This window comes from Bidens hawaiensis, unplaced genomic scaffold, assembly GCF_021521415.1.
Source record: "Bidens hawaiensis isolate Kalapana, Puna unplaced genomic scaffold, B.hawaiensis_p1.1 tig00021974_1, whole genome shotgun sequence".
NCBI lineage: Eukaryota > Viridiplantae > Streptophyta > Magnoliopsida > Asterales > Asteraceae > Bidens > Bidens hawaiensis.
In genome coordinates, this window is record NW_027493400.1 from 63,415 (window position 1) to 83,749 (window position 20,335).

Here is a 20,335-nt window from a genome sequence, read left to right on the forward strand (position 1 = left end):
GATGATGATGGCGTCGACATCCTTACAGGTAAGCCGTGTATGCGCGCGCGTATGAGTGAAAGAGGTAAAGAGGTAGGATAACAAATACTACTCAAATCTATGCAGTGCGTATCATTATAACTAATGGGTCGTCGCGGTTATAGTCTAGTATGCATGCAGCTTCTAGTTCGCTATAACCAATGGCTCTGATACCAATCTGTCACACCCTCAAAATCCACTAACGGAGTTTTACCATCAGAGGGTGTGAACTAACAGGATCGGAATCATCAGTTATAATCAAACCATAAAAACGTTTAAATGAAAATAAGTGCGGAAGCGTAAAACCATAGAAACAATGTTACGTCACGCAGGACGATTTAAAACCAATGATAACAGTTAACAGTAAGTTTGCATAGTTAAAAGTTTTTCAAGCAATGCATGTTCCTAAACCGCGCGCCCGCCTCGGCTACCTGAGAATAACATACTAAAAGTGTCAACACAAGGTTGGTGAGTTCACAAGTTTATATAAAAATAAAGCGTTCAGCGTTTGCATTCAGCGTTGTGCGTTACAGCGTTTTGCATTACAGCGTTTTGCGTTACAGCGTTACAGCGTTTTGCGTTACCAGATAGTGTTATGTCAATTATATATCGATAGGTAGCTAGTCTATACAACAAGTATTACTAAGTGTTCGACACCGAAGCTGACTCGTTTATTAAGTGCCTTGTCACCAGGTCCTCCAGACCATGGTACGTGTTAGCCAAAATTACACCCGCTCGACCTCCCGTCGAGTTTAGCGTTGGGTGGGGTTTGTCAAACCCAGTAGTACTACTTAACAGTGACTCGCTATTCAAAATATTAACCGGTTCGATGTGTAGGACTTCAAATGTTTCGTTTGACACTTAGCCTTTACAAGTGATATATAATTTATAACAAAATCTTAAATGCGTTGTGGAGTATGTTATCTCCCCCAAGTGAAAAGCGTTTGAAAACAATTTAAAGAGGGGAAAGTGAAACTCACTGTTTGCGAAGAATTTCCCAAATTAAATCACCAAGATGCGCGTCACCGAAAAAACTCTCTCTAGCATTCTAAGACAATAAAGAGATTTTTCTAAGTGTCGGAATATTATCGAGTCTCTAGACCCGGCACATAATACCTGTGCACATAACATGTTTCGTGTTTCGTTTGTGAATCATGTGTGACTTTAACAAGTGTTTTTGTGACACATTACATGTGTAAGCAATCATATACGTGTCATGTATTCATATAGTACATCACTATCAATTATTCCCCGTAAGGGCATTTTGGTCAACAAATAACAATTAACTAGCCATTATTCCCCATGAGGGCAATTTGGTCAAATCATGGCAATCAATTAGCAATTATTCCCCGCAAGGGTATTTTGGTCAAAACAAAACAATTATATAGCAAGTATCATGTTTCATGCATTTTTTTACACAACTCAGCAGCTAGTTTCATCGAGACAGAAATCCTACTAGAAAGATTGTACTATTTCACCGATCATGGCATCTCAATTAATTTACTAAAAATCATCACAGAAGCATATATGTCTTAGGTTTCCAGAACATATTTTATTATATTTTTATTCCAGATAGTTTTCTCAAAATCATCAAATCATTACAGCAAACTCATAACAGTCAAATTCATGCGCAACAGAATGTTATTTGCAATTCCCGTTAAACGAAAAATCCAATAAATGCAAGACCACTTGGATTAGGTTCCTAACTCAATGAGTCAACTTCCAGAAGTGGAACGAACCCAATTGGTCTCGTAGTTCATGAGATATAACATTTACAAAACAACCTAACATCAGGTCTAACAGCTCAGCTTTGCACAACGTTTTTGTAAAATCATAAACGTTAAATTCTACTTGTCCAAAAATTACAAGTTTATATTCTTTAGAAACTAGACTCAACCTAGTTTACTGTAGTATTAATAATCTCAACCAATTTTCATGTTTACACTTCGTTACAGTCACTTAAACATCAAATACACATTCTGTCCAGAAACTGTTTGCATCCAAACTCAACATAATAACAATCTATGAACTATCATGCATTCATATAACCCTCTAGACTCCATAAAAACCATCCATGCACATCAATTACACATTACACACAAGATTAGGGTTTTTGTTTGAACTCAAATCAAAGACACAACGATCAACATGTTACAATATCAATTCTACTTATCAAATCATTACTCAATCAACAACAATCATATTGATTACATGTATATATGAAATCGGCAGCTTAGGGTTTACAATTAACCCAACAAACATCAAAATCAAGTAATAAGAATGTATAGGATAATCAATTATACCTTCCTAGCACCTAGTTCTTCAATCAAGGGCTTGATTTCTTGATGTATGTGTGTGTGAAAGTCGACGGCAGCCAAGGGTTTGGGGTGGGAGAGTTCCGATCGGGGTTGGGATTATAATAATAATAGTTAGGGTTTACTTGTTAATGATCTATTTATAAACACACAAGTTACACTCAAGTCTCTCTACTTTCAATTGTTGTTTTTCTAACTTAACTAACTAGTTTACATCTTGAGTTAATGTTCATAACCATGTTATCACGTAACACATAAGTCTAACACATAATTATCACATAATTACTGTTTTGACGTTTTTCGTTTATTCATCAATCGTTTGCGTCAACTCGTTTGCGTTTCGGTGCAAATCCCGAAAGACTACACATGTAGTAAGTGTTAAGCGTCATTTAAACCCTAGTTTAAATGTAATGAAGTGTGCGTTATAGATTTAGTGATCTTAAGTTTGAATTGACGGAGTTGAGTTAACGGAGTTAACATGAAATTGACGATTGTCACACTCGATCTATGCTATGCCAAATCGCAAACCATGTCGCCACACCGTTCCTACCCAACCATAGAGTTGATACCAAATCAATAACCTAAACACTCCTTGCGAAATACATGTATAAACCAAATCCCAACTCAAACAAATCAAGGTCAAATTATTCAACCCATCAAGTTAATCTGAAATCAAATAAGCAAACCTCATCCAAATAGCCCAACCACTACTCACACAAGTCATCTAAGCCTAACCCACTCAAATGACCTAAACTCAAAAAACCACATCAGTCCAACTCAAGAAAACTTAACTACGCAAGCCAACCTAAACACATTCACTCTTCACTAAATTTCCCAAACCATTCACCATTTAAGGCCTAAGACCTCTCCATACACACGCGAGCTTCATTTTTCCCTTAAAATTATATATATATATATATATATATATATATATATATATATATATATATATATATATATATATGGTTGGTATCATTTAAGAACTCTAAAAAAATTAAGAACTCTTAGAAACTCTACATAACCAAAAGAAAGTTTTAATTCTTTTTACATATTAACATTATATAAGAGTAGTTTTATCATATTTTATATAAAAAAAAATTATTACATATATTAATCACAAGTTTACATATGTGTAAAATTTATGTATCAACAAATTTACATATGTGTAAAACAAAACATAGATACGTATAAAAACTGATTTTCAAAAATATAATCGTAATTATAGATATAAAAAATGATAAAACTACACTTAAATAACATTAACATACAAAAAAATTTATAAAAAACGTTAGGTTTCAAGGGTTCCTTCAAGTTCTTAAATAATTTAACAATTTTGTAATGATACTCATCCTATATATATATATATACAGCTAGCGTATTTAGAACAACCTCATGTGTTCAAATAACCACTTTTAAGTTATAAACTCTTTCAAGAATAACGATTTACGTATTTCGCTCATATTTTTGAATCATCCTTGTAGAATATAATATTATCATGACAACAAAATTCAATTGTGAGGATTGTTTTTAAGAATTATTAAACGATTATATGGGTGATTTCAAGATTTTAAATATTGTCACCTAAGGTGATAGATCCCATAATAACTTTATAGATACGAAGTTTCATTTTGAATGTTGAATTCGAGACTTATTCAATAATAAATTTTAACTTTCATCTTTATGCATAAAACTCATGACCATGGCTTTAAAAATCTTTTGGGACGCATTCATAAATGTTTCATACGCTAAATATTGTAACATGAATTTTGTTCGATAACGGTTTATGCGAATTTTTACTCCTTATTATCACAAGCACCATTTCATTCATGATTTATTAAAAACGCGACAACTTTACGTGTGCTAAATTCGTTTAACAATTTAACTTACAAGATTTTCGTTTGATAGCAATTTAAATGTCTCTCTAGCTACGCGTAACCGCGATGCTTTGTTATTATATACATTTTCTTGGAAACAATAAAACGGCTTTACTTGAGACTTCAATTTCGATTTTATTCTTATATATTCAAAGGGTATAAGATACGATATATACATATTTCGTCATTAATTTGAGTCTCACGATTATTACGATTTTCTTTTCAATTGATGAGATGTTTCCATGGAACATGAGATTTCATTTTGTGTTTTGATTATTCATGACCGAATTCAAGCTATTTAATAACAAATTGTGTACTTTCAAAGCCTCATTTTCGCTAAAAAAAATTTACATTTAAACTTTATTTTCATGACTATGAGTGCATGTTTGGGTATTATACTTTTAAAGCGAAACACGATTCTACGCATTTTTCGACATCATTTCATTTAATCTATCAACGGCCTATGTGTGGCTGTCCGCAAGTTTTGGCGCTATTAGAACCATTACTATAATCATGATTATGTAAATGGTTTCATAATAGAGAGCCATATTCACATGTTATCACATTTCATCGACTGGTTTGTTAATCAAAATTCTATTTATTTTTAGTTTGATACATGTATACATCACCCCAATAGAACTCATCAAATTCTCATGTTATCACATTTCACGCAATCATATCCTTAAATACTTATAACCTCAAATTTGTTCACGTGTGAAACTCATCGTAAGGTGTTACTGTAAATTGTATAGTTGTTTATCCCAACTTTATATGTCCATTTATTGGACTTCTCATTTTTCACTTATTAGATTTTTCATCATTTTCACTCTCTGAATTCTCGTTTTCATTTATGGGATTTCTCATTTCCCTTTATCGGAGTTCTCATTACCAAAATTCCACTTATTGGATTTTATACTAATTTAGTATCCCGACTTACAACCATGGATTTTATTTATTTATTCTTTCACTTGATGACATTTGGCTCCAAATCTCATTTCTTATTGTTTACCCTTAAATCTTATTTTATTTATTTTTTGATCGTCTTTACTTATTTAAACCGAATTGTTATATTCACCTTGGTTCATATTTTAAGATTTTAGTTGTTTCAATTATCTATCCCATTTTCCTACTTATTTTTAACCACAGGTATTGGTTTATCAATATTTGTAAAATTCAACAGATTTTATGTACGTTTCTAATGTTCAAAATTTCGAAATAAGTATGCCTCTTAAACCACACAATTGAACGAACCATATGGACCATACGACGATCAAAATAATACGGGTGCACACTTAATTATCGAAATCCCCGTATGGAAACTATAGTAAGTGTGGTTGTGTGCGTTAACTCAAACCCGAGAATGATAGCGGAAAAACGGTAGAAATGCGAGTTATTATAAGGGCATGGTGGATACGCCGCCGGTACGTCCTATATATAAGTGTCTTTATTATGTTTCTCATTTGTAACGTTTTTCGAGTCATACAAGGGTTTGACGTTATTCCTTTTCTTAAAATTTTTCATGCAATTATTTTACGAAAAATGACATTCTTTAGTAATTACTTTTTCTTTAATGTTATTTTAATTTCGGGACGAAATTTCCAAAAAGTTGGGGATACTATGACATTCGTCAATTTAAGGTCAATCGTATTATTGTTTCGTATTTGTTTATTACGAAACTGACCCGGATAGTAAACCGAAACCCTCGATATATTCAAAATGAAGGATTTTATGTTACAATATTGTTTTACACTTGTTGGGTCTCAAAAACATCCTTTTCGGTCCTTAAAACGCGTTAAACGCTTAAAACGAACTTAAGGGGCCAAATTGATATTTTTCAAACTTTGAAATTTCTTGGTCACCCACCCCATCGCGCCACGCGATGGGGGAGCACCCTTGTGGTCGCATATCACGATGGATACACCAGACAGCAGCTGCAGTTTTTGCTTTCTTGTCTGTTCCTTTATCCAAAACCCGGTTTTACACACTAAACCTCTTGTTTAACCCTCCAAACCTTGTCCCATAAATACAAGACCCTTTCATACATCCATACCTGCTCTCATTTCATTTTCTCACTCAAATTCATTGCTCTTTAAGCTTGTTGTTCATGTTCTTGGCAGTTTGACTATAAAACTTAAACTGACCATGTTTTTACATCTTAATTAGCTTGTATAGTCTTATTAATACTTGAAGTTTATGGCACAACATATATATAATATACACCCCTTGTTACCTTTGGTGGTCACTTCCCCGGTCTCGTTCGGTGGAGTGTCAGGCCTCGTAAGGCAAGGCTTCATGGAGGACTTTCGTACTCCTTGATATATATATATACTTATATAACTTGTTTATACATATTAACCATGCTTAACTTCTACTCATTTTAGTTTGTACATCATATTTATGAAGTTCCATGGTTATAGGTTTGTAGAGACTAGCCTCGGTTTAACCGTAAATAGCTCTAAGCCTTAAACCGAACTTGTTTACTAGTTTTGTTAAATAATTGTTTAAACATGCTTATTGTTAGATTTAAGTTTGTAAAATCATTTTTTATAAGTTCTATGGTTATGGGTTTGTAGAATCTTACCTCGGTCTTAACCCGAAACAAGATCCGAACCGAAAATCGAACTTTCTTTAAAGACTTTATTGTTAACTTTTTTGTTGTAAAACTTAAGTATCTTAATTTATAAATTATAATACAAGTTCTTTGATATTTGGGCATGTGGAAACCATCTATGAACTTATTGCGAGTTGGAAACCGAACTAAACCGATTTTCACTCGCTTAAGACACACAAGTGTGTTTTTAGCTATCAAGACTTGTATAAATCTTTAAAAATACTTTATCAAATGATTTTAATTATTTTCTTATGTACTTGGGAATGTTGGATCCAACTTGATCTCATAGCAAAGTTCGGACCGACAAAACCGAACACTCACTTAATGGACGTTGTTAGTTCTAAAACAATAGAACTACATACTTGGTTAAGTCTTATTAAATTTTATTGAGTTATCTCATAACATTCATTAATTTGGAAAGTTGACTTTGGGTTTGACCAATTATCAAGACCCGGACCAACAACCCGAAACACTCGTTAAAACCCGTTTTAGTATCTATATTATATAGGGACTTGCATTCTTGCATTTTTACCCACCTTATTACTTAACATACGTTGAGTAAATATTAAGGCTATATACTTTAACCCGGTTTCGAGTAAACTTATATTTTAAAAAGACTAGTATTACGATTCATTAATATTTACATTTTTAAACCTTAACTTTAAATTGTTTGCATTTCTTATCATTTATTTTTATTTAAAGACTCCCTAGACAACCTTTCTAATACAAGATTTCCTTTCATCTAGACCTTGCTCGTTAAACCTCATCCCTCCGGTTACTCGTCATTTTACCGATCAAGTTTATTACTTGAATGTGAGTACTTTTCATACCCCGTTTTCCATCTTTCGTTTTGGGGGTGATATTGCATACTTATTCAAACTAAATGTTTTATACTTGAGTCTTAAACCACAAACTTTATTGTATACTTTACTTAAATAAATGCTCGATTTTGTGTTATATGCTTACATGCTTACATGCTAATGTGTTTACCGCTTTTGGTTAGTTGATTTATGAAATCCGAATCTATTGGTATTCTCTTATAGACGGTGTCGTTAATGTGTTCTTATTAATGATCTGATAGAAATCCGAAGATATTTGGTATTCTCTTATAGACGGTATCGTTAATGTATTCTTACTGATGATCTCATATAGATTCCTAATCTATTTGGTATTCTCTTATAGACGGTGTCGTTAATGTGTTTTTATTAACGATCTCACTATCCAAATTCTTGCTATTATTTATTGTTTTGTATACAAGTTGTGGAATTTCCTAGTATATACGTATTGTTCAAAACTATGAAATTGCTCACCAACCTTGTGTTGATAAACTTTATTTTATGCAATGTTACATGTTTTAATTTTAGTTGACTCGAGGACTTGAAGGAAAACGTTATCAAGACTATTAGGATATTAGCAAAACGAACAATATATATTTGTTTACTTGTATCCAATTTGTTTTGTATGAGCAAGATGTGTTGTTTATTGATTTTATGAAATAAAATGAGTTGATTAAATATTGTCACTTAAATAGTGTCTTGTGTTTTGGGCAATCTGTTGCATGTTCCGCGCCCTTTGGCCGGGGTGTGACATTTTTGCTAAGTACACGAATTAGAATGTTTATATAGAATTTTTACGGTTTAAAAGTTCGGTTTGAAACCTAACCAAAACCCTAAAAAACATGGCTTTTTGATTGATTTTGGATGCTTGGTATTTTTTTATGACCTATAGATATACTAACTTGAGAAACAAGAACCTGGAGAGGCGAGAAAACGAACCGAAAAAGGTAATAACCGAATTATCGTTTAGGGGTTGTTTAAGATTAGATTGAAATGTGCTTATTGTTAGACTATGAAAAGTTTCAGGGACATTAGGAACCATATAATAGAGTCCCTGTCCAAATTTGGAAATTTTATGATAAACGGAGAATATTTGGCGAATTTATTACCGTTATTGTGGATATATTATGAAAAATAGTTAAACTACTGGAAAAATGTAGATATATTGTGGAGAACTCAGAAATTTCATTGTTAAGTTACTCAGAAAATTTGGGATCAATTGGATTATTCTAAGTATGGTTCGTGCATTTTCGTTTGATCGAGTTTTAAAGCCGAATCATGCACAAAAAGATTTTTTAGAAAATGAGTTAAGTTCTGGAAATTTTACAGGGATTATTTGATTATATTTTCACAATTCAAAAAGTTTATCGGATTTTTCGGGAATCGTTTAGTAAAAACGAATGATTTATCGGTTAATTATAACACATAAAATGAATATTTATAAATAAATAAGTGTAAAAATTCTGGAACTATTTTATAAAATACTACATATTTTAATTTGTTAGTACAAAAATTTCCCTAATTTTTATATATTTAAGTAAATAGTTATAAGGATGCGTATCATTGCAGAACTGTTAAATTATTTAAGAACTTGAAGGAACTCTTGAAAACTAACGTTGTTTATAAAACTTTTTGTATGTTAATGTTATTTGAGAGTTAGTTTTATCATTTTTATATCTATATGTACGATTACAATTTTTAAAATTAGTTTTTTACATATCTGTGTTTTGTTTTACACCTATGTAAATTTGTTAGATATAAATTTTATATATATGTAAACTTGTGATTAATATATGTAACCAAAATTTTTTATATAAAATATGATAAAACTACTATTAAATAATGTTAATATATAAAAAAATTAAAAAATTGTTTGGTTGTTAATGGTTCCTAAGAGTTTTTAACTTTTTTAGAGTTTTTAAATGATACCAACCCATAGTTATAATAATTTAAAGATTTAAAATATATATGTTTTGACAAAACCAAGAGTTATATGTTTAACGAACTGACTGGTATGTCAAAACGTCAAAAGTGGTCAAATATCATAGTTTTGAATGAATTTGATAAATGAACTTTTTACGAGATTTCCGGAAAATTCGGGTGAGTTGTACGATATTGTACAATCAAATTCGGGTGAGTTGTATAAAACGAAAACGAACCTTGCGGCCAATATACTGAAACCTTAAATTTCTTTTATAAATCGAAAGTCTTACCAAACAGTATGTTTACTTAAGTTTGTGTGATCTTACCTATTTCCGAAAAGTGTAAACGACCAATTTGGCCAGGCACGGAAAACGATGAAACTGAGCAATACTGGTTTTGAACATTTCATATCGTACAACGTAAAAATCTAAGACTACTAATATGTTTTGGGCGTAACAACAATACACAGATTAGATATACAGCCCGATTTCGTTTAAAGATTGTACTAGTATTAACAATACAATACCGATTATAGGATACGAGCTATAATCGAAGTGTAATACATACTACACGTGATACCGTTCGATACTACTATAAGGTGAGTTTCATGACCCCACTTTTTGAATTGTTTTACGAACATTTGGGGTGCAAAGCATGTTTATATATGCCTATTTATTCAGAAACCTGTTATGATGTGAATTATCGAAGTGCTAACACTTGAAAGCCCCCCCCCCCCACCCCTCACACACACAAGTGATTAACTACGAGCACATGGCATGTGAATAGTACTATTTGTTTGATGAACCCAATTGACAGGGCCGGTGGGGTATGCCGAAACATGTTTTACAATTGCACATGACCACACAAACTTTTGTAACATGTTATGTGGTGTTAGACATAGTACCTTTGGGGCATGTGGTAGTTGAGGTCACGGGGACATGCGTGGGAAGTGGAGGCCACGTGGTATAACGTGTCAATGATCCACTTGTGGCTTAGTATAATTGCATCACATACATACGTACGTACATACATACATACATACTGAATACTACGATTAGGTATACTGATCTTGTACACACTTATGAAACTCACCAACTATTTGTAGTTGACCTGTTTTCACATGTTTTTTAGGTGGGCCGAAATTGGTATAATTTGCTTATGTGCTTTGTGCTAAGAATGAGACTGACAATGTGTAGATAGACGTAAATATATTATTAAAGAATAATCGACCAGGAGAATTGGTTATGTGTATTTCATCTAGTTTGTAAACTTAATACAAAACAATGTAACATGATGTAAATTTGTTTGTTAATTTTCTTTATAAACAATGTGGTTGATACCAGAGGTTTCTGTTGCATTCTCGTATTACGCTAGATCACTTACCTGGTCGGGGTGTGACACCAAGGCATTATGTGATGATTAGGAATAGCAAAAACTAAGAAATCCTCAAAAAATAATCGACGTCAAAATTAAAAATCTTAACTGTCAATAGATGTCTCAAATGTCGATGATCAAAAATCCAGAGTCGATTCGTAAAATTTTTGAGCCAAAGAGGATCAAAATTGAGCTTTGGTTAGTGTATCAATGAAGGTTTTGGGAAGAGGATTCCGTTGATTGCTCGTGAAATTGGATGCAAAATCTGGATTAGCCATTGCCCCTTTGAAGGTCGTTGTGACACTCGGTGGGCAGTCGGGTTATTCGACCGTGGAGCCGGGTACAATTTCTAAATTCCAAACTGCCATGTTGATGGTCGATGTGACAGTCGGTCTAATCAACAGTGAGAACTGCTTCTCCTCGGACTTCCAAGCCACTCCATTGTTGGCACTCGTGTCCATTGACCGTGGAACTCGACCTTTGCCATTTTCTACACAAGTTAGTCTTTCATCAAGCCTAGGTTGATCAAGGTTGTGTTCTAACATTCCTAGACTTAATGTCTTGTGACGTTCGCCATTTTGTCAAACCCGAAAATCCGACCCATTTTATATTTTTGTTACGTTGTCACCCGGTCGGTTTTGTTATGTTCGTTACGGTACCATACCTAAAACAAAACGTGGAGAGTCTGCGCGAATTCGGTCGGTTGTTGTCACATTCATTACGGTACTAGAACTAAAACATGAAAAAATTTGGCATCCAGTATGTGTTCGTTACGTTCGTTGCACTACCAAAAGTCAAACGAAAAAAAAAACAAAAATAAAAATAAAAATGTTGACTAATATGGTGCCGCCTAATGGCTCAATTAGGTGATCAACTTATAATATCCAACTCGTTACACACTAAATAATTTCCCAAGCAACAAAAAAAGTGCAAAGGCCTCTACCAAATATTGTTATGTACTTGTATTGATTCCCACATGATCCTTCAGCGAAGTCCCAGTACCCATCTACAAATTAAATTGAATGGCATACTGCATTGACTTCCTTGACTTGTTGGCATGCTTTCCAAAAGGGTTTCTACTTACATGTAGTGGCGTAGGCAGCCTTAGGGGAATGAGTTCGGTCGAACCCGTACAAAATTTTGTTTTAGTGTTATATATTAGTGTATTTTGATATCGAACCCGTAGAAATTTCAACATCAAACCCGTAGAAAACCCAAATCTAAGTTTAAAACAATCAGTAGACCGTCTCTCGAAATTTTCCGAACCTGTAGAAAAAAAAAATTGGCTACGCCACTGCTTACATGTTTGCGCATGATGCTTTCCCATGTTACAAGTATCATCTAGCAGAATAGATTGCTCGATTAAAAAACGAAGAGCATTGTGGTCTAATGACATTACAAGTTTAATAAGTAAATATACACAAACTATACTCCATTGCTAACAACGAACAACATCATAGCCAAATACACCAAGACCTATTTACATCTCTCCCTATGAAATAGAAACGAAAACACTATACACAAACTCAAACCCTGAAGGACGAAAATCATTGTTTTTTGTAACTATCAATGTTAAGGGCCAATCCCATAATAACATCAGTAGAATTTGTTGATCAACATAAAAAGATGATGTCAACTCTGTTTTGTGCTTTTAGTAGGCAATGGCCTAAATTCCCTGGGTTCTGACTGTATAAATCAAGAAATCCATCATTATAACCTAAGAGTTATAAGGCGAGACTGTGATGCGCTAATTTGGATTGTGTTTTATTTTAAACGGGCCGAATAAGGAATAAAGCTAAAAAAAACAGGTCAAACAAGTAGTTAGAAGGCAATTGTTTCAGTTAATGATTTAGATTGTTTTTGCAACCATAGTTATTTATAAATGAACTAAAATAGGGACAAACGACCGGTGTGATAATAATATGATTATATAAGAAACTTACGGGTGGCATCCTATTTCCATTTTTTTGCACTCTAGTGCTAGAAATCAATGGTTGGGCTGGCTGATGAAGTCGTTGTATGAACTCTCGCAAATGATTGTATATACTGCAAATATGATTATATAGACGAAATAACCCAATAAGAATGCAATTTAGATTCCATTAAAACAAATTCTATTCGAAAAACACATTAAATAAATGAAATTTATTCGGTTTCAATTGATTTCCATGAACCAAACACACTCCTAGTCTTATTATTATTATTATTATTATTATTATTATTATTATTATCATTCTTTAGCATTATTATCAATTTATCATCTAGCTATCAGAACTAATTTTTTTTTATAAATATAAATATAATACTAGCTGCATTTAAAATTCAATAACCAGCAAATCAACGAATCTAACCTTAGTCGGTGTCTATTGCAAGCTGCAAAGAACGCAACAACACCATATAAAATGCTCTTGATTGCCCGGAAAACCTAAAACAAGATACATTATTCTATGAGTACACACCACCAGTATCTTAACAAACAAAAACAAAAAATCAACAATTTTGTCATATTTAACAACCTTAGAGAACAGGTCACTCCAAAGCGCACGCCACATAGAAACCTCATATGTATGCGTGGCTGCCACGTCAGCATTTGAAGCTACCTTTAATATGCTGCTAACAAACAACCATATACCTTCAAGTGATTCATATGTGTACTTGTATATATATCCCAAAAACTTGGATAGTTCAAAAACGACATGTATTGGAGAACAAATTGCTCTCCAAACGCACAACAATATCGGGCCCATGACACCTGTCGCTGCAGTTTACAAAACTCATAATATCAGCATTATGCATCAAACTAAGTTGTCGGTTAGGTGGCAAAACGGACAGATCAATATGGGTCAGGTTGAAACTTGTAATTTTATATAAATTTTATGTATTTCAAGTAAACTTATGTGCTAATTCTGATTATAAAAACAATATTCTTACAATAATATAATAATATTTATCTTTGACTAAAAGCTTCAAGGTTCACTGCATTAATATGATTTGATTTCAATCTGTTTAGCCCATACACTTAACCAGATCCCCTTTTAGCTAATATTTGTTTAGAGTAAATTACACATTTTGTCTTTCACAACTACATAGAAAATTTCACTTTCATTCTTATATAACAAAACAATAGAACAAAAACTGTAATTTACTCTATTTTTCTACTGACCCATGACTCAAAGATAAAACACTACCAAAACCGACCCATATATTCAGGTTAATAAAGATCTATTCAGAGAAAAAAACCTTACCAAAATTGAAAATAACTGATAAGATGTACCACACAGGGAGCAAAAGAGTGTCAATCAAATTATCCAATAAACTCCAACATGTCCCCAAAAGTACACAAATACACGAGTAGAAATGATCTCCTATATCAATAAACACATTCCAAAATGGAAAGAGCCCGTCAAAAACCACCATCAACTGTGCAACTAACGGCTGTGTGAGAACCGAAACAATCGATTTAACTGTGCGGGTCACCATCAAAAACCACATAATCGCCTTCTCAGCATTATGCAGAAACAGCATTGTACCTAAGTACTTAATCCTAGACACCATCTCCCATGTTTCTATCCAGTCAAACAAAGGTCCAAACAAACGGGAAGCGGCTGCTTTAAGAACTGGGATGTTTTTGTACAAATCATAGAAGCCGATCAAGAGTAACGAATGATATTGCAACGTATAGAGTTCTTGCTAACGGGCACATCCATGGACGGTACACATGGCAGAAAACCGGATAAGATTGAAAGAAAATAACCCATGATGGAAGTCCAGCTTCTAATAAAGTAAGCGAAGATCCGACATTATTATTTTTTGTAATTTAAACGGGAGGTGACAATCATTGAACCGAAATAAGAGTAACACGTCTGTGTATTGGGTTGCGTCGGTTGCATCTGAACATTCACTTGGAGACGGTGAGGATGCTTCGGTATTTAACTCATTATCAATATCATAATTATCAGGAGCGTTTATTAATGTTGTATTCTCTATACTTGTTTGGTCTACATCTTCTTGTAAAGTTTCTAGTTGACCACTAACATTGTATGGTGACCCATGTGATGACAACACACCATTGTTTAATATTTTGTCATCATTTTCGTCGAGGTCAGTTGATGAACCACAAGTGCTTGGTGTATCCATACCAGCTTCATGAAATGCATCTCCTGAAGAAATCACAAACAAAACAAGAAGATATAGTTTAATCCACATATTCTCGCGGTTAATTAGATGGTTTCTGTAGAATTGATAGCGTTGTAATTACAAATCCCTATCATAGAACTATAAGTAGTATATTAATTTTTATTTAATTAAACAGACAATTGGATTTCACTAATCCAAACTATGATCCTTCGCAGATAATAAACCATACTTGCAATTTGACCAATGTCGCTACTAACCTCCATTATATTTGACAAATGACGATGGCAATGCAAGTAGCATAATCATCAAAGATTTAAAGACAAATTACACTTAATGTTCATTCGATTTCGCTTGTAAGTCTCCTCACTTAATTTATAATCGGAGTTGAGAGCAAACTCTTAATCGAGTGGAAATCAGGGGTAAATCTTTGATGGTTTTCTTATTGGGATTGTCGTTGGCATTGAAAGTGAAGTTAGGAGTTTCATTGGTCAATAGGTAATGGTTTAGACTTTAGATTATTAAGATTCAATTTGCCTAAATAGAAAAAAATAATAAAAATTAAAAAATATAAAGGTTAGTAGTCAACCAAACAGACGCAGTTTGACAACTGAACACCTTTCATTCATTTTTCAAAGTGGCTCTTGCAGACTTAAAACATGTTTCATTCTATATCAAAGTAGCCTACCCGGCCTGGCCAGCCCATTTTGCCATGTATATAACTAGTGTATACCTGTCATGGAATTGAGATGATTTTCCAAAAGAAGACGCTCATATGGAGTGCCTAGAAACCATGAAGTTGTGCTGTTAGCAGCTTGAGCTATACTATCAAATTCCCATCTTCTCATGTCTTTCGCCTCTATAGCAAGAGATGTATCAGTCTGCTCATAACATACCTGCTACACATTAGTAAAAAAATAGGGCAAATTGATCTGATTTTGTTTCGTGTTTTGGACTTCAAAATGTTTTAATTTAGGTTTCAACATTTTAACCACTTTTAACACAGAAAAAAGCCAACATTGTCAAAGTTATCCGTACGTAAGTTGCCACATCATAACAAAAACAGAAAATCATGAAAAAATACATTTTGACCGAACAAAATAAACTTTACATTTGAAATTACGAAAATAGGCGGGTTTTTTTTTTAGTTTTAATTTCCAACTATTTCTACAAGTCACTGAAGGATTAGACCCTCGATTAAAATCTCTTTGCGCAGAAGTGTAATCTCTTATGCCACGAATTAACTTAAAGAAAAGTATATATATTTTTAATTTTTGGGTCTCTATCTGTTGCGCCAGATTGTAATCCATTGCTCCAAAAAACTTTATTTCCCTCTAGTTGATTGCTTTATTTTAAAAGTCAAGGCTATTTTGTTAATTTTCTCAATCAAAATGGATATTTTCATGATGTTCCCAACAACCAATGACAACGCAATCTTACAAAACAAACCTGTTTTGCAATCCAGATAAAATAAAGGTCAATTTTACAAATTCCTCCCTAAGGAACTAAGGATTTACAGAAGTAGGACAAGATATACCTGAAGCTCATTCAAATAATTGACACCGCGGACATCTTTCCACGCAACTTCAAAAACAATAAACCCATATATGCAATTTACTATTTGCAAGCAAAGAAGTCCTAAATTTCTTTACAGGCAGCAACACCCTCTTTCTTGAAAGTGTTACCATTGACAACCATCTTTTCAACTTTTGTGAATGATTTAAAGTTTTGGGACGACAGTTGAGCTCACTGAACTCGGGATCCTCTTTATTCTCCTTTTGGCCTCTTGTGAATGCAAAGGGTGACAACCTGGACTGGTAACAAAATCAAGAAGAAATCATAAAGTATTGGACTAACTATAAAAGTTAGCCGTTAATATTAGAAAAGAGTTAACCTTGGTAATCATTAACTGCCAAAGGTGTGTGGGCCCTGAGACCAAGTCTTCTAGCCATGGTCTGTTATCCACCAATATGTAAAATGTCTTGCTCTCAGGTGCCAAGAAAAGGCTAAGATCAGAAAGATAAGACTGCAAATCCCTGCAAGTAACAAGTCAATGATTAATTATATGTATATATTCGTGTACCAAACATAACTTTACTAGTTATTTAAAGGCGAGGGTTACATATTAGATGGTAAAACATGAGGGTGTTTGTAACATACGGCCTCTCCTAATAACCAATATTTTTCGCTTTGCCTGTGAGAAGTTAACAAAAATGTTTTTTTGTTGCATTAGTGGAAACTTCCTAGGAGGTCATTGTCAAGGATTTATCCCACTCAAGTACACTTATTTATGGAGTTCTGCTCTAGTCCATGGCCAACGGTCTCAAAATTGCCCAAAAATTCGGGCCAAAGTTCATTACATTGGAAAAACCCAAAATTTCAAGCCCAAAATGGAAAAACCGAAACCGAATCAACCCATCATGAGGAAATCGAAAACCTTACAAACTGAAACAAAATGGTTTTTATAAATCTTAAAACCGAACTTTTAGGCTTTTGATTTGTTTGAGCCGAAATGTCCAAGACGGACTCATGCATACCCCTAGATAGGCTCATGATCCTTCAGTAAACAGAACAAAACAATAGCCTAAGGTGTCATAGAATTTGCTTATCATCACACACAAGTTATGTTTTTACATTTGCCATATGAAAGCATGATAAATAAACAATTTGAAAGTAGCCTAGGTTGAAAATAATTCCCAATCAAAACCCTATATAAAACTCAAATAATCAAATCAATCATGCGTTGATACCCAATCTGAAAACCGGTTAGACGAAAAAAATGCCGAACGTTGTCGCATCTCCCCATGTAAGTCACGCTCTAGCCCCCTGGATCATACAATCAATTCAATCATATACATGCATGCAGTTATATAAAATCTTATATATATTATTAACTAATTACGTATAATAATAGAAACCTGAGGGGAGTTGATTAACGGAAGAACGGCATTGCGCAGGATCAGAAGAAGAATAAACCAAAGACATGATAACGAAGATTAAAAGGAAATTCGCAATTCGTATTCCTTCATGGATCAATAATCAAGGTGGTTGTATTTTCTCTCTCACTTTTTTTTAAATATGTTAATTTGTTATATTTTTGCGATATTGTAATGAATGTAACTGGTACCGTCTTATTTGGGTCGACTAGCTGCCGCAACATCCAGGTATTACAGACGGGATAAATGATAAACGCCATTTTATATATGTGGTTTTTGTATCATAAGTTATACGAGTTTTCCGGTGTTTACTGATTTAATTTTTTGGGTATAGTGCATGTATCATAACGATGTTAATCGATAATGATCGAATTTGTTTCTCTTTGATCATAAGTTGTACGTGTGCCAATGCTAGTTTGGGTATTCTCGGATTTATTTTTTGGATTTAGTGTCGTTGCCATTTCGAAGTCACGGATACCAATTAAATCCACTGATGGTTTTGAGGTTGAAAGTCTATCAAATGCCGATTCAATTTGAATAAACTAGGTTTATCAAATTCGCAACATTGCACCGCTGTCAGCAGGGGTGGATCTATGGTTTGGGGAGGGTGGGCCGGTACCCACCGTCCGCCTGCTGGAGTGTCGTGTTTATAGTTATGCACTAGTGTATTATGAATCAAAAATAGGTTAGTGCCCACCGTCAATTACCATAAGAGAGAAGAAGAGAGTGTAAAACAGAATCTAAGTGAATATAGAAGATAGCGAACCAAGTTTTTTTTTTCTTCCGATGGACTGCAAAATATTGTTCGTTGAGGAAGAAAATAATTTATTATATTATTTACTAAAGAATGTATGAACATCTTTGTACAACCTGGAGTCCAAGTCAAAGGTTAAAGTTATATTATTATATTATTTATTATTATTATTTACTTATGCTCTTTTACTTTTACTGTTCTTTACGGTTTATTTTGTTTTGTTTGTTAATTTATATTTTAAATTTGTAGTAAACCTATCTTTATTTTGTAAGGTTCTTTTATTGGTTATATTATTATATAATATAATACGTTATTTATTAGATTTAACTTTCATTAAAGTAGTAAATACTAAATACTAGTAAAAATAACTCAATAATTATTTCAATAAAATTTGAATTATCAGATGAGGTAAGATGCAGCTGGTCTTCTGGTCAAATAATATGAGGGTAGTTGTTAAGGGTTTGGATTTTATGATTTCAAATATGAAACATGACTCAGAAGGGTTTTCTTATAATGGTGGGTTTTATTTTTGATGGTGTTCTTGTGTGAGTCAGGTATGGAGCGTTAAAATCAGTATGAACGGTTTATATCCTGTCTAAAAAAGACTCTCTCAGGTATTGGGGTAGTTTCAAACGATGCTCAAAACCAAACCAATGTGCATTAAATACCCGAAAGTTCATTTCATTCCGGCCTTCTGAATGGTTGACCGGTCCTTTTCTTTTGAACCCGACCTACATTTTACCCGAATTATTTTGTGCCCCCCCGTAGTGAAAATTCCTGGATCCGCCTCTGGCTATTGCAACACAGCGCGGTTTATGCCTAGTTGTTATTGAAACTTTATTTTACGCTTATGAGATTTTAATAATACGGAAAATTGTTAGCAAAATAAAAATCTATTCCGATAATTTGATTTGGCAGTTTGTTTTTTATATTACCTGAAAAATTATTCGAAACGCGACCCAAAAGATATTTCTTTGAATTGGTTAATTCAATCTATGTTATTGTACAAGTCAACCCAAACACGACATGTTTAATAAGCGGATTAACATGAACACAATCATTTAATAAACATGTTAAATTAACAACCTGTTTGCGAATATATTTCATAGATGAAAATATTTGGGTGAGAGTTTGGGATTTAGAACTAAGACAAGTGCCACATGTCATCTGCATTAGACTACTTAGTCAAACAACCATTTTTAAAGAAACCACTCTATAGTCGCACACAACCATAGAAACCCATCAATCTTAATTATGGACACTATACATTTATAACCCTTGATCGAACAAACAAAAAATTACTTACTACTTTCATTTCATACATACATTCATAGTTTATTACTTATATACTATATACTTACTGTTCTTCCTATCTTAGATATTACTAGGGTCTGATCCCTTCCTTTTCTATCTCAGATATTATAAGGGTCTGATCCCTCTCTTTTTCTATCTAAGATATTATTAGGGTCTGATCCCACTTTCCTTGTCTATCTCAGATATCATTAGGGTCTGATCCCCTTACTTCTCTATCTCAGATATTATTAGGGTCTGATCCCTTAC

General features: G+C 33.3%; 1 protein-coding gene and 1 long non-coding RNA gene across 2 annotated transcripts; both read right to left on the bottom strand.

The window, feature by feature from the left end:
* Positions 1-12,551: 12,551 nt before the first annotated feature.
* LOC143564291 (uncharacterized) lies at positions 12,552-14,695 on the bottom strand. The gene is made up of 5 exons (XM_077051612.1): positions 14,197-14,695; positions 13,468-13,709; positions 13,303-13,376; positions 12,895-12,997; positions 12,552-12,637 (listed from the first exon to the last, which is right to left on the bottom strand). Exons 1-5 carry the CDS (start codon positions 14,504-14,506, stop codon positions 12,584-12,586), a joined length of 783 nt encoding a protein of 260 aa, XP_076907727.1. The 5' UTR covers positions 14,507-14,695; the 3' UTR covers positions 12,552-12,583.
* A 52-nt stretch (positions 14,696-14,747) lies between these two features.
* On the bottom strand, positions 14,748-17,150 carry LOC143564293 (uncharacterized). The gene is made up of 3 exons (XR_013140839.1): positions 16,623-17,150; positions 15,819-15,966; positions 14,748-15,111 (listed from the first exon to the last, which is right to left on the bottom strand). It is a non-coding gene; the product is annotated as an uncharacterized LOC143564293 (long non-coding RNA).
* Between the last annotated feature and the right edge of the window lie 3,185 nt (positions 17,151-20,335).

Bases quoted from the DNA above. Each gene is read 5' to 3' on its own strand.
- LOC143564291 (XM_077051612.1), bottom strand. From the start codon at position 14,506: ATGGTGTCTAGGATTAAGTACTTAGGTACAATGCTGTTTCTGCATAAT. The intron at 12,998-13,302 runs GTTAGATTCGTT...TCATATTTGCAG, and splicing joins TGCAATAGACACCGACTAAG to TATATACAATCATTTGCGAG. The intron at 12,638-12,894 runs GTAAGTTTCTTA...TGATTTATACAG, and splicing joins ATGGAAATAGGATGCCACCC to TCAGAACCCAGGGAATTTAG.